At 39.7% G+C, this 13607-nt stretch overlaps 1 protein-coding gene across 1 annotated transcript; it reads left to right on the forward strand.

Moving 5' to 3' along the window:
• The first annotated feature begins 242 nt into the window (after positions 1-242).
• On the forward strand, positions 243-7380 carry LOC110946422 (protein C-ets-2-like). The gene is made up of 6 exons (XM_051944242.1): positions 243-252; positions 2044-2247; positions 2542-2616; positions 5842-6063; positions 6150-6268; positions 6983-7380. The coding sequence occupies exons 1-6, from the start codon at positions 243-245 to the stop codon at positions 7193-7195; spliced, it is 843 nt and encodes a 280-aa protein (XP_051800202.1). The 3' UTR covers positions 7196-7380.
• The last annotated feature ends 6227 nt before the right edge of the window (positions 7381-13607 follow it).

The following is a 13607-nucleotide window of genomic DNA, read 5'->3' on the forward strand; positions in this document are numbered from 1 at the left end:
CTTCCTAAACATCTATTATATTAAAGGCTCTTTCTCCCTGGTGTGATCTCTGTTTACTCAATCTGATCCCCCAATTCCACACACACCAGGATGGACTGTGGTACTTACGGTAAGACGCTGACTCTTCTATGTGTTGAATGTTTCATTGTACTCTTTAATCAACACAGGAAATGAATTTATAAATCCTTAATGCTGTCATTCACTACCAACTACTTGACATGACAGGAGGTTTATTAGATGTCATGGAAACATGTACATTTAACTCACAATTGTCATTTATAAGTAAACGTTTATTACAGACTATTATGTGGTAGATATAACAGTGGTTATAACTGTATTTGTCAACAGTAAACCTCTTATAGCCAGCCCCTTGAACTGACGTACCAATACTAATCTGCTGATGATTAATAACATCAAAATATCACTGCACAACTCAGTGTTTTGTGGTTTAAAATATTCATTATAACATTACATAAACTAGAATGACATCTCTTGAAGAAAATGTGTGATTTCTGTGCCGTGATGATTCTGACTGGCATCAGTTTGGGAGAATTTGTAACCATTTGCTAGTGACCTTTATGTACTAAGTTATTGTGACAGGAATGAACTTGAGTTTGAAAACTCTTCCACTTCAATAAATCATGGTACACAGTGCATTTTATAAACCATATATGTCATTATTTTGTGTTCATCTGATAAGTGTATATAATGGCATGGAATGGGATGGGAAGTTTATTATGGATATTATGTAACTAATGGTTTATACATTGTCATCAGAATGCCCTAATGCATTCTCAGTCTATATGCATTTAGCAATATCAGTGGACTGTAAAACATATATACCATGCCCACAACTCATTTTATCATTAGCCATCTCAAAAGAATTGTAAAGAGTTTCATCATCTTCGTAATTACTGCCACTACTAGTTATGTTTATCAAATGTTTCTTTATAGATGTGCAAACTGTATGCATTTTCTGAACTGGGAAATTGTGTAAAATAACACATAGATATTATCTGTATGAATTGTTTATGAGTTATTGAGGACATGCCTTGGAGACTGTGCTTCTGCACCACAGTCACACTAATAGATACCTAATATTTCACAGTAATATAACCTAACCCTAAACCTAACCCTAACCCTATAGTGTCACATGAACATATCAAATGAATATAACTGTGCGATATTGTGTTTGTCATTGTTTGTTAATATACCAATTGTAAATATTTCATGAAAGGACTTGCAGCAGTTGACAAATCTATGTATGCTAAAAAATGTTCCTATCTCTCATTTACATTTCTGTGTGTTATCAGTCACTTACTTACTTACTAGTAATATGTATAAGTGTTAATAGTTGATTAAAATAAATTGCTACTCCACATAAGAAACAATTTGGAGTATTAAGAATGAAGTAATGCATTTATTTCTTAAATCATGGTATGTGAATGAATTAAACTGTCACATGAGTTGCAACAATTCGTCAACTGATCCATTAGTTGAGCATTTGTTTATTTCCAACTTTTCAAATGTGAGGGTCTGATGCTCTTCTTTCTTATATATGAGAGTGAACTGAATATATCTGGGTAATATAGTTTTATAAGACACAGCTCGATGTGACGATTCTGCTTTGGGCTGTGGAAAACATCTCTTCTAAATTTCTGAGGATAAAACCAAAAAATTATAAATTGGGGGGCGGGACACACACGCACACACATTAATCAACAATTTCTATAATTGTTAGCTGTAACTCTAACATGAATGCTTTGATCTTTTACTTCTGTCCCAGAGTTGGATTCCCTGGAGGTCCCTCCACTAACCCCTACCAGTAAGGAGGTTCTCAGCCAGGCAGTGAAGGCCAGTTTTGCTGGCTTTGCCCAGGAGATAATCAGTTGTCACTTTCCACATGGTATAGTCAAAGCTACTACCAGTATGTCTGGTCATAAACAATGGATTAGGCAGTTTTATTAGGTATTATGTATGCATATATATGCACTGCTGGTTACACTGAGAACTGTGGATTTACGTATATATACTTGTGTCCAGATCCCACCTTGTGGTCTGAATGGGAGGTAAATCATTGGCTGGACTGGTGTCAGGCTGAGTTTGGTCTCAACTGTTTGGGCTCAGACTTGAGGGGCCTGAAGGGGAGTGAGCTGTGCCGTCTGGACCAAGAGGCTTTTCTCCGCCTGATGTCTGACTGCACTGCTGGAGAGATCTTGTGGGAGCACTTGGAGACCATGAGGAGAGGTAATGGCACTCTGACAGTCAGAACCCTGAGGAACTCCATGATTAACTTTTGTATGCTTAGAAGAGTGATTGTTGACATGCACAAACTGGAACTTGTCTGGTAAGCAAGATTTAAACCAGTCCAGTGCTGTCCCTTTCATGCCAATAGAATGTTCTAGTCGCTGTAATTAAAGTTTGTGGTCGATATCTGCACTAACTTCTCAGACCCTCTTTTTTATGTCACTTATCGCAGAATGAGATCACAATGTGGCCTTTGACAAAAATAATCATTGTCATTTGAATGTGATACCCCAGAGAATGAATACGACTGCAGTTCTTCATTACACTCCTACGCAATACCATCCTACTGCCAGCTTCAAATCAACAAAGGTAATAAAAGATATGCTGTCTACAACCTTTGACTATTGCAGTTCACATAATAACTGCTATTACATGTGTCTGTAGGAGGATTACATTGCCGTTGGTTGTCTGTATTCCTTTAGAAAACTACTCAGACTACATTCAAGAACATTCAGGCAAACTTAGTTACCACGTTCAGTATCATCCCACTGAGAGCACAGATCTCCACACTCTGGAACCTGTGACTGTGCAACATCAAAGTTACTATCTGGTCAAAACTGAAGATCACAGCAGGGACAGCAACTCTGGTGCCCTGCTGCGGGAAACAGGAGGGAATGGAGGTGAGAGATTATATCAAGACAGATTAGATGTGAGTGAATGATTCCTTTGGAGCTGAACTTGTTACTGTTTGGACTGAGGCGTGTTCCAGAATCCAACTGAAATTTCAGGAAAAGTTTGCCAGAGACTAAAATACACTTATTTCACAAAATTGATATAATATGTTACACCATAATTGTTGAAAATTCGGGATCTTGATTGGTTTAAGCGTGTGGATTAACTTTTATTCAGTGTAACTGGACCTAAAATTAATGCATAGATATGAAACTGTTAAACTACACTGCAGCTTTATGAAGGATTCTCCAGTCCACAAAAATTGTAAATCAAGTTATGATTAGACAACAGATTATTGGGTGGCATCCAGTGCAGGGTCTTGGGGCAGGTGTGAGGTGGTGTGAATGTTCACAGCAGGAGCCCCCTAATCAATCATTTCAGTGTAGCTGTTTGCATTCTGGGCTGCAAAATATTTAGGTGGTTAGCACTGTTGCTTTGCAGCAAGAAGATCCCCGGTTCACGTCCCTGAGCCTGAGATCTTTCTGCATAGAGTTTGCATGTTCTCCCTGTGCATGCATGGGTTTTCTCCAGGTACTCCGGCTTCCTTCCACAGCCCAAAAATATGCTCACCTTTCCAGGGTGTTCCTTGCCTTCACCCTAAGTCAGCTAGGATAGACTCTTGCCCTCCGTGGTTACTTTCAATCCCCCAAAATAGCCCAGGACATGCAGTTCTTGCTGTTTTCAGTGAATAAAAAAATACCTACTCTGGGTTCAGTACTTCTGTGCATCCCTTACAAACTGCTGTGGAATCTTGATTAGTTAAACTTGAGGAAGATACAGTGCCTATCATAAGTATTCAACCCCTTTGATGGTTTACCCTTTTATTGCTTTATTGCTTTCATAAATCAATCATGGTCAATAAAATTTGGCTCTCTTAACACAAAAATGTATTGGAAAAAACTCTTTAATGTCAAAGTGAAAACAGATTTCTATAAAGTAATGTTAATGAAAGAAAATTACATAAATAAAAATAATTGTTTGCATAATTATTCACCCCCTTTTTAATTTAATGGTCTAATTCAATAGAGGTCCATCAAATTGTTGCCAGTAGCCTCACAATTAGTGAAATGAAGATCACCTGAGTGGTGTGGGTGTGTTTCAAGTGATTGAGTTGTAAAACACCTGTGTTTGAAGGGTCCGGAGAGTGGTTGATCAGTATTCCTGGCTACCATTACACCATGAAGACAGAAGAACACTCTAAGCAACTCAGGGAAAGGGTTATTGAGAAGTACAATTCAGGGGATGGTTACAAAAAAAATCCAAGGCACTGAACATTCCCCGGAGTTCAGTGAAATCAATTATCAAGAAATGGAAGGAATATGGCACTTGTGTGAATCTGCCTAGATCAGGCCGCCCTCGTAAGATGAGTGACCGTGCAAGTAGAAGACTAGTGAGAGAAGCCACCAAGACCCCTACAACTACTCTGAAGGAGTTACAAGCTTCAGCTGCTGAGATGGGAGAGACTGTGTATGTAGCAACTGCTGCCCGGGTTCTTCACCGGTCAAAGCTTTATGGGAGAGTGGCAATGAGAAAGCCACTGTTGAAGAAAAGTCATATTAGATCTGGACTAGAGTTTGCCAAAAAGCACGTGGAAGACTCCATGGTCAAGTGGAAGAAGATTATTTGGTCTGATGAGACCAAAATTGAGCTTTTTGGCCATCAGACAAAACGTCATGTTTGGCGGAAACCAAACACTGCACATCACCAAAAACACACCATCCCCACTGTGAAGCATGGTGGTGGCAGCATCATGCTGTGGGGATGTTTCTCAGCAACTGGACCTGGAAGGCTTGTAAAGATAGAGGGCAGAACGAATGCTGCAAAAGGCACTGAAATCCTGGGGGACAATCTTTTTCAGTCTGCAAGAGAACTACGTCTTGGGAGAAGATTTATTTTCAAGCAATACAATGATCCAAAACATAATGCAAAAGCTACACAGAAATGGTTAAAAAAAGAACCAGGTAAATGTTCTGGAGTGGCCGAGTCAAACCCCAGACCTCAATCCTATAGAGAATTTGTGGCTGGACTTGAAAAGGGCTGTTCATGCCCGATACCTGCGCAACCAGACAGAGCTTGAGCAGTTTTGCAAAGAAGAATGGAGCAAAATTGCAGTGGGCAGATGTGCAAGACTGATTGAGACCTATCCACACAGACTCACTGCTGTGATTGCAGCCAAAGGTGCATCTACTAAATACTGACTTGAAGGGGGTGAATAATTATGCAAACAATTATTTTTATTTATATAATTTTCTTTCATTAACATTAAAATCTGTTTTCACTTTGACATTAAAGAGTTTTTTCCAATAAATGTTTTTGTTAAAAAAGCTAAATTTTATTGACCATGATTGATTTATGAAAGCAATAAAAGGGTAAAACATCAAAGGGGGTGAATACTTATGATAGGCACTGTAAAAGCTGATTGATTGAACTTGGAACGGACAACAAATACTATTCATCTGTCCTCTCAAGCGTCATCATCTAATAGTAGCCTACTTGTCTCAAACATTGCCTCCAACAACATAAAATTCACCATAAAGGCTGGCATAACAAAATTCCATTGTTCGATTAGCATGAAGCTAATTGAACAGGAATTATGTCCAGTAACTATTTTTGGCATCCAGTTACAGGTCTGTTCTTGTAAACATTCCAGTCACCTGCAGTTCCTGTATTGGAAAGCAGCCTTATGTTAGCAACAAGGTAATAACAAGAAAACCATTTAAACTTCATGCCATAAACCTTTCCCTAGAGTTTGCGGAAAAGAGAAAAAAGAGATTTTAGACTTATGTAAACCAGAGGATTAATACATGCTAAGGAAGACTGTTTTCAACCTTATTCCTGTGCTTCCATTCTGTGTACTCCCAGAAACAGACTCAGAAGTAGAGACTGCTCACAGTGACGACTCTGACATTGTCTCACTATCATGGATTGCTCCATTCCATGATTTAGAGCCAGTAATGGAGGACAGCATGTCGGAAGACGTTTTCACTTTATCACAGCAAAACAGGAGCTTCAAAGAATATGTCGGCAACAAAATGGATCTGGGCAGAGCTGTGATACCAGCCGCCATCCTGGCTGGTTACACTGGTGAGTGTAGCAGCTGTGAAAGGCAGTATAATGTTTTTATATCCCGAAAATTATGTTCATATGTTCATGCAGATTCGTTTCCATAGGTAGTGGTCCCATTCAGCTGTGGCAGTTTCTTCTTGAGCTTCTAACCGACCGCAGCTGTCAGTCATGTATAAGCTGGACAGGAGATGGATGGGAGTTTAAGTTAACGGATCCTGATGAGGTAAATAATGCTGTGTTCATGTCACGTCATATCAACTGTGATTACGAATTTACCATTTGTCGATTGTGTCCATGTCAACATCTGGACAGATATTTCCAACTTGGCGCTAAAAGTACAGAATCGTGTCAAAAAGTAAACATCTATCAAAAACTGATCTGTAGATCATCTACAGGAGTGTGCAGTTTTTATCATCCAGTTTCTACAAGTCTACAACTGCTTTCATCCAGGTCAAATACCTTTAAGTCTGCTAATATTCTTAAATCCACTCAACAACAGCTCAAGGCTGATAGAAACAAATGCCTTGAACTGAATAACACATACAGCGGCACCAAGGGTAAACTCCCTGTAAACAATACAAATTTTACATGAATAACTTTGCTTTTGAGTCTGACTACAAGTAAATCTGGAAATTAGTCAGCTGGAATTCCCATTTTGCAAACTACTGATTTCTTTGAATGTCTGCTGTGGAGGTGGAGAGCCTGTCACAACACATAAGCAACATTAATGCAACATTAGTGGGAATTGCACCAGTATAAAAAATCCAGAATTGCTCTTTAAAACAGCAATCTTATTCTCGAATGTTACAGTTTTTATTTTGGTGCGGAAAATCCCTTTATAAAACCTTTTCATGTATTCAGGCTCCTACAAGGCTACTATTGGTCAACTTTTATTGCTGTGTAAATTTCTGTTGATCTGATATAGATTTGTCTCCAGGTAGCTCTGCTGTGGGGTCGGAGGAAGAACAAACCTAAGATGAACTATGAAAAGCTGAGCCGTGGCCTGCGTTACTACTATGACAAGAACATCATCCGCAAAACAACAGGAAAGCGCTACGTCTACCGCTTTGTCTGCAACCTGCAAGGCCTGCTGGGATATGAGCCTGGGGAGCTGCACACCATGATGGACATCAACAACAAGAATCACTAATGAGGCTACAAACACTGGCAAAGGGACAAATACCTCCTAATTTGGGATTCTTAATAGTACAACTTGTATTCTTTTGTAACTCTAAAGCCTATGGGTGGTGTTGGTGTGTGTACATACGAGTCAACAGGTGAGATGTAGCACTAAAACTAGTTGTGACTATCAAACAATAAAACTCACAGCAAATATCAAGTTGTTTGTGTAACTTATTCCTGTTTGAATAACTAAGACAGATGGATTGTTTTATTGAGATATTTTGTCATATATGCAGTCATTATATCTCTAATTTTACAATGAATTTAATTTATATGAGAACAGCATACAACTGACGGAACTTAAGGACAACATTAAGATCTCAAGTTCTCTTATATTCTTTGCATCTAAAAAGGCTAATAATACTATGTGTAGTTAACCCCTATTCAAAACTAACATTTGAATAATTTCATTCCAAAATAGCAAGCTATTGGTGCTTCTCATACGGTTTGTGCTCCAAAACCAGAGTAAGAGGGGACTCTCAAGCTGTACTGAAGTTCCTCAACAGATATAGAGCACATATACAGTGGAGCCTGTGTTCTGGAGCGTGTTCTGCACAACCTCAAAAAGTGACCCCGTAAGAAACTGGTGCAAGCAGCTAATTACAACCTATAGGTACATTTAATTTTTAAGCAACCCCTAGAGGATGATGGTATCATAAATTCCAGCAAACCTTGAAATAAGTAGTTATCATGAGAAGAAGACAGATGATGTTGTTATGATATAAAGTCAATGTATGAAAGAGGTTGGAGTAGGTGGATCAACAAAATGTGGGACCTTAATTTAACAGTGCTGTTCATTTCTCATTTCCAAGTGATAGTCAACATTGTTTATTTTAAATACAATTGTTCAATAACCTTAACCATGTGTTAATTATTGTAACATTATGATGTAAATCGCTTAAGCTCAAATGATCTACAAATAAAACTAATGTCACGAATCTAGGAGTCTGGACCCGAGCAGAGAGCCACACGACCAAGGCTGCGTGGAATGAAACGATTTTTATTGTTGGGGAAGGAGTAATGGAGGTGGGTGAATCCCTGGCAGCCAGAGGCAGACGAAGGAGGGAAGCCGGTGGGGAGACAGACGCAGGAGGAGTGGGGGGGCGCCAAGCGCTGACGATCCGGGGGGCCGTGGTGGTGGATGGGCCAGTCGGCGGCTGACGACTCATTGCCTCGTGGGAGACGTTGAGGAGGGAGGCCAGGGGGGCCAAGGGGAACTGATGCTGAGCCAGAGGAGGGTCGAAGCCGGAGTGGCTGGGGAATCCAGAGGCAGAGCTGAGTGGGGAATCCAAGAGGGGGGCAAACGGACCGAGCCGTGAGTCCAAGGGAGAAGGAAGAGAGCCGAATGGTTTCCAAGGAGACAGGGCAGGAGAGAACCCGGACAGCTGGAGTCTAGGCAGGACAGAGACGTTAGAAACCTCCAATTTTGCAACGTACCTTGGAGTGGCTAAAAAGTGCTGACTAGTAAGTCGAGTTCAACGATCTGGCAGGGTGTGGGAGGTTCAGCAGGTCTTTATTGCAGCAGGTGTAATCATGTCGATGAGTTGCAGCTGTCCGGGTCCCGTGGTGAAGCTAGTCACCTGAGTGGCAGCAGCTGTGAGGCCACACTCCAACTCAGGTGAAGCACTGAGGAGGGAGAGCAGAGAGAGAGGAAGAGGAGAGCAAGAGAGGGAGAGAAAAAAGGAGGGAGACAGATAGGATGGGGTATTTGGGATGGCAGGTAGGAATGGGGTGAGGAGAGGGTTCTCATAAATGTTTTGTAAAGAATATAAGCATTTAAGAGCTGACACAACTAATTCTTATTTTATTTTATTGTTTTATGTATTGAGCAATTTTCATTCATTATTGTAGTTTGTACTTATTAAATACTGCACAGTATTTGAGAAGATTGAGAACTACAGTGGGATCTAGTTTGACAGTAAACTGCTAAAATTATTTAACAACAAAGAGAAACAGATATGAAGATCAAAGAGAAACAGAGAAATTAAGAATGAGTGAGAAAGAATAAGAACTACATATAGAGGAAAACAATAAGAATATAAGATAATATAATGGCTGAGTACATGAAGAAACACTATTACAGATTAATTTCAGCGTATCACTGACATTGCTAGATCAACAGCGTGAACATAAGAATCTGCTTTTGTTAACAAATGGCTGAATGGTGATGTGATTTCACCCATCAGAGAACAGGGGACAGAATCAGAGCAAGAGCATTCAGTGTGTGAGGATTATTTCCACCACTTACCCACCCGAGGCCCGCTAATGGAAGAGCCGACGTGGGGGAGAGTCTGTGTCTTTGTTTGAGTCTAAGTGTGTGTGTTTGAAGCCAATCAGAACAGAGATCAGATATTTTCAGGGCTGAAGAACACCACATTAACCTTGTAATTTATACCAGAGCAGGTTCCCCATGAGAACTGAGTGACAGATGTGACAAAACTGGTTAATTGTATTCAAGAGGCCTTTTTATGTTTGGCTTTAGTTTCAAGATCCATCTGTGCTCTATATGTGACTATTATCAGAGCTGATCTGGGAGAGTTGGAAGGCCCACACTGACAGCACATTATGAGTGGAATGTTGCAATTTTAAGTTCCATTTTAGGCTGCATGTTAATGTGCCCAGCTATCCACCAGAGACTGCTACTGCACAGTGCAGTGCACACCCTGTTCTCATATGCTTAAAGTGATCAGACTTGCAGAATCGCAGAGAAGGTCCACATCAACAAATACATTTTCAAATGCATGCTTTATGGTTGTTCCAGTAGTCCAGGTTACCCTTCATCGGCCTCATCTCACCAATCTGTTATGACACAAATTTCCCCTGCAGCCTTACATCAGGGGATGTTGGTGTGCTTGCATTGTGGATAGTCCATGTGGTCACAGACTTTTTGAACTGTCTGCAGAAATCCAGAGAGGTCAGGGCAGTCCTGGAGTTGAGTGAATGATGAAAGGATGAAGTGATACACCACTGAATTGCTTCAAACACAATGCAACTCCTAGATTTGAATCTAGATTTTATCAATATCATGTTTGTCAGGTTTTCTAGAAATATTTCGAGGTGGATGTTATCAGGGCTTAAAAGCAAACAAACAAATAGCAGAACCAATAAATTTTGTTTTGGCAAAACCTATAAATAATGTTTTTTGTTTTCACTTGTGTGGACTATTTACATAAATCAAAACTGGCTGGAGTGAATAGAGCAATTCTTTCATCCACAGGCGCAGAAATGAATCCCCTGCTGGATTAGGAATTAGAACACAATAAATCAATAGAGCCTTGTGCCTTTCCACAGATTTTAAATTAGACCACTTGATTTCTCTGCAGGAGCTGACTATCCCAGTAGCTCCCACACAGCCTATTTCACATATGCACTGAAGTGAAAAGCAAAATGTTGACTGAGCAAGAGTGAATACATCAATTAGGGTCCATCAGTCCAACCACCACCAACTGCTGTCTGTAAAAACACCTCCTGAGAGGGATTCTGTCCCACGTATGATCCTTCAGTACCTCAGTGCGCCAGATGATTCATCTTATATTGTTATTTTCACACTGGGATGAATTATTTGGACTTCGTCACTACACAACAGCATGTTCACAGTAGGAGCTGTGTTAGTAAAGGAGGATCGAGTATCACTCCCCAAAACAAATTTTGTCTTTTTAGCTCAGCTTTCACACACACACACACACACACACACACACACACACACACACACACACACACACACACACACACACACACACACACATATATACTGTATATCTATATCTATCTATCTATCTATCTATCTATCTATCTATCTATCTATCTATCTACATATATATATTTATATATATTTATATATGGTGACTATTATTCTTAACAAATGTGTGGCTTTAGTGTGTTTGTTACATCAGGCGAGACCTAAAAAGTGCCACAGACTGCCTGATCAAATCACTGAAACCACAGGCAGGGGGTCCACCTGGTCTTAGTAACACCTGACCAGCTCCACACAGTATCCACACATGGGCACTGAGGGAAAGCAACATACACTCACTGGTGATTTATATTGTAGCTAATTCTTCACATTTATATGCAGTGCATATTATTTACGCGTTATTCACTTGATTTCAGATCTGTTCATGTGTTGTTGCTGATAGAACGCATATGCACTCAGACATTCCAAATTCGATCATTTTACATGTCATTACAGATGTTTTTGAGTTCATGAATTGCTTCTTGTCCCTTTTGGCTTAAACTGAGATTCAAGGTTCATTCTTGACCAAGGAAACTCTGCATTAATTTACCTTATGAAAAGACTGTTTAACTGCTAGGCTCAGATTGACATCATCATGAGGGTTCATTCTGTGGGGACCTTCAAAGTGTATTCAAAATTTCATGATTTCATGCAAAGTAAAGCAGAAAGCCTTTGTTTTGCTTCTTCTAGTTTTTCCTCCAGTTTTGCTGAAGGCCAGCTCAAATTATTAATTTATCAACATGAAACATTTTCTACAAGCCTGTTCAAATTTAATTCCACAATCACTGAATTGTGCAGAGCATGCATATAATTCTGTGAACTTCTCTATCTTTAAGAGTATATTCATTCATTTTTATTATTTTCTAGAGTACACAAAGAATTGAACCCTTAAAGTAGCACCTTTTACTATGTGTTCATTAATTTTTCTGCGAGACCATGAGCCAAAACACATTTCTGGTTGACCAAGAAGCAGAGGAGATGATGGAGAGCTGGATCACATTACATGATCTCCATCATCACAGACTTAAGCCCAGTTGAGGTGTCTGGGATGAGTTGAAGCACAAGGTAAAGGAAAAGCACCCAACAATGCTCTACCTGTAGCAACTACTTCGAGACTGTTAGAAACACTCCATGCCAGCCAATGCAGTGGGTTTCAGAAGCATACAAAGATGTCAACAAAGCAAAACGTGAAGAATCTAACATTGTTGTTTACACTCTTTTTTTCTACTACATAGTTTCATGTGTATGTCAGATTTCCTGTTATGGCCACAGTCTCTGTGTGGCAGCTCTCCCTTCCCCCTCCCTTCTCTTTCATCCTCAGGTGGGCATGTGCGTGTGGCACTGGCGGGCAGGTGCAGACAGATCCAATCAGCGGGAGCTGAGCGTGAGGAGGTGGGAGTGATCCAATCAACTACCTCTTTACTCATAAAAGCAGAGTCCAGTCACCACTTGTCTTGATTCATTAAGACCCCTGGTAACAAATAAAGAGCAAACCAACACCTTCAACAGTCAGGTGGAGGCGCAAGACTTCGTCAACAAGATCCCAAAATGTGATGGTGATCTAAAGAACTTTATTTGTTATGTCCCAAAGAGTAAAGCTTAACTTTATATTTTGGAACTACACAGGGTTACACAAACCTCAGAAAATGAAACTGGTTATGAATAAACTTAAAGATTTGGATTCTGAAATGGTATTCATGCAAGGCACACTTTCTGGAAGAGGAAAGCATGAATTTTAGGAGTAGATGACAACGGGATGTATTCACAGCTTCTTTGACATCACAGGTGAGACAAGTTATGATACTTATTCATAACCCAGTCCCATTTTAAGTAACAAATGCAGTCAAGGATAATATGGCAAATACCTCATTGTTCAAGGTTCACTCTCGTCAGAAAATCTGAATTTAGTAAATGAGTACGCCCTAATGTAGATGATCCAGGCTATTTTACAAATCAACCATATACGAAGCAAACGTTTGCCAGTACTAGCTAGGAAGCATTTAAGACTTTGCTTAAGTGACATATAGTAAAGTAGACTAGCTTTATGTCTAAAAAAGCACAACAAAGGCAACATTTGTTGGATAAAATTAGAACTGCTAACAGCAGTCGCAAGTCTCTTAAGACTCAAACATTTTATGAACAAGGTGATAAATCAGGTAAACTACTGGCATGGCAAATCAAACAGCAAATAAGACTATTTGGTGATATTTCCAACAATGCAGTAAACAAAGCCAAATTGTTGACTACTACCTCTTAATGAAAATTAAAGAAGACCAGCTTCTGAGGTTCAATAAATATATATACCAGATACACTCCCCTCCAAAAGTATTGAAACAGTGAGGGCAATTCCTCTATTTTTGCTGTAGACTGAAAACATTTGGGCGATAAATATGAGACACGCGATCAATATTTCAAGTTTTTCTTTTTCCAGGTTTTTACATCTAGATCTGACACACAACTTAGAAGATAGCACTATTTGTAACTGAACACCAGATTTTTAGGTGAGCAAAAGTATTGGAACAGACCTTTCTTAAAATAGATTGAAGTGAACAGGACTTAACATGTAGCTGTAAAACATTTGCTTACAATAACTGCATCAAGCCTGTGACCTACTAACATCACCAAACTTTGCATTCTTCTTCTGTGA

Source organism: Acanthochromis polyacanthus, chromosome 23 (assembly GCF_021347895.1).
Source record: "Acanthochromis polyacanthus isolate Apoly-LR-REF ecotype Palm Island chromosome 23, KAUST_Apoly_ChrSc, whole genome shotgun sequence".
In the NCBI taxonomy this organism is placed as follows: domain Eukaryota; kingdom Metazoa; phylum Chordata; class Actinopteri; family Pomacentridae; genus Acanthochromis; species Acanthochromis polyacanthus.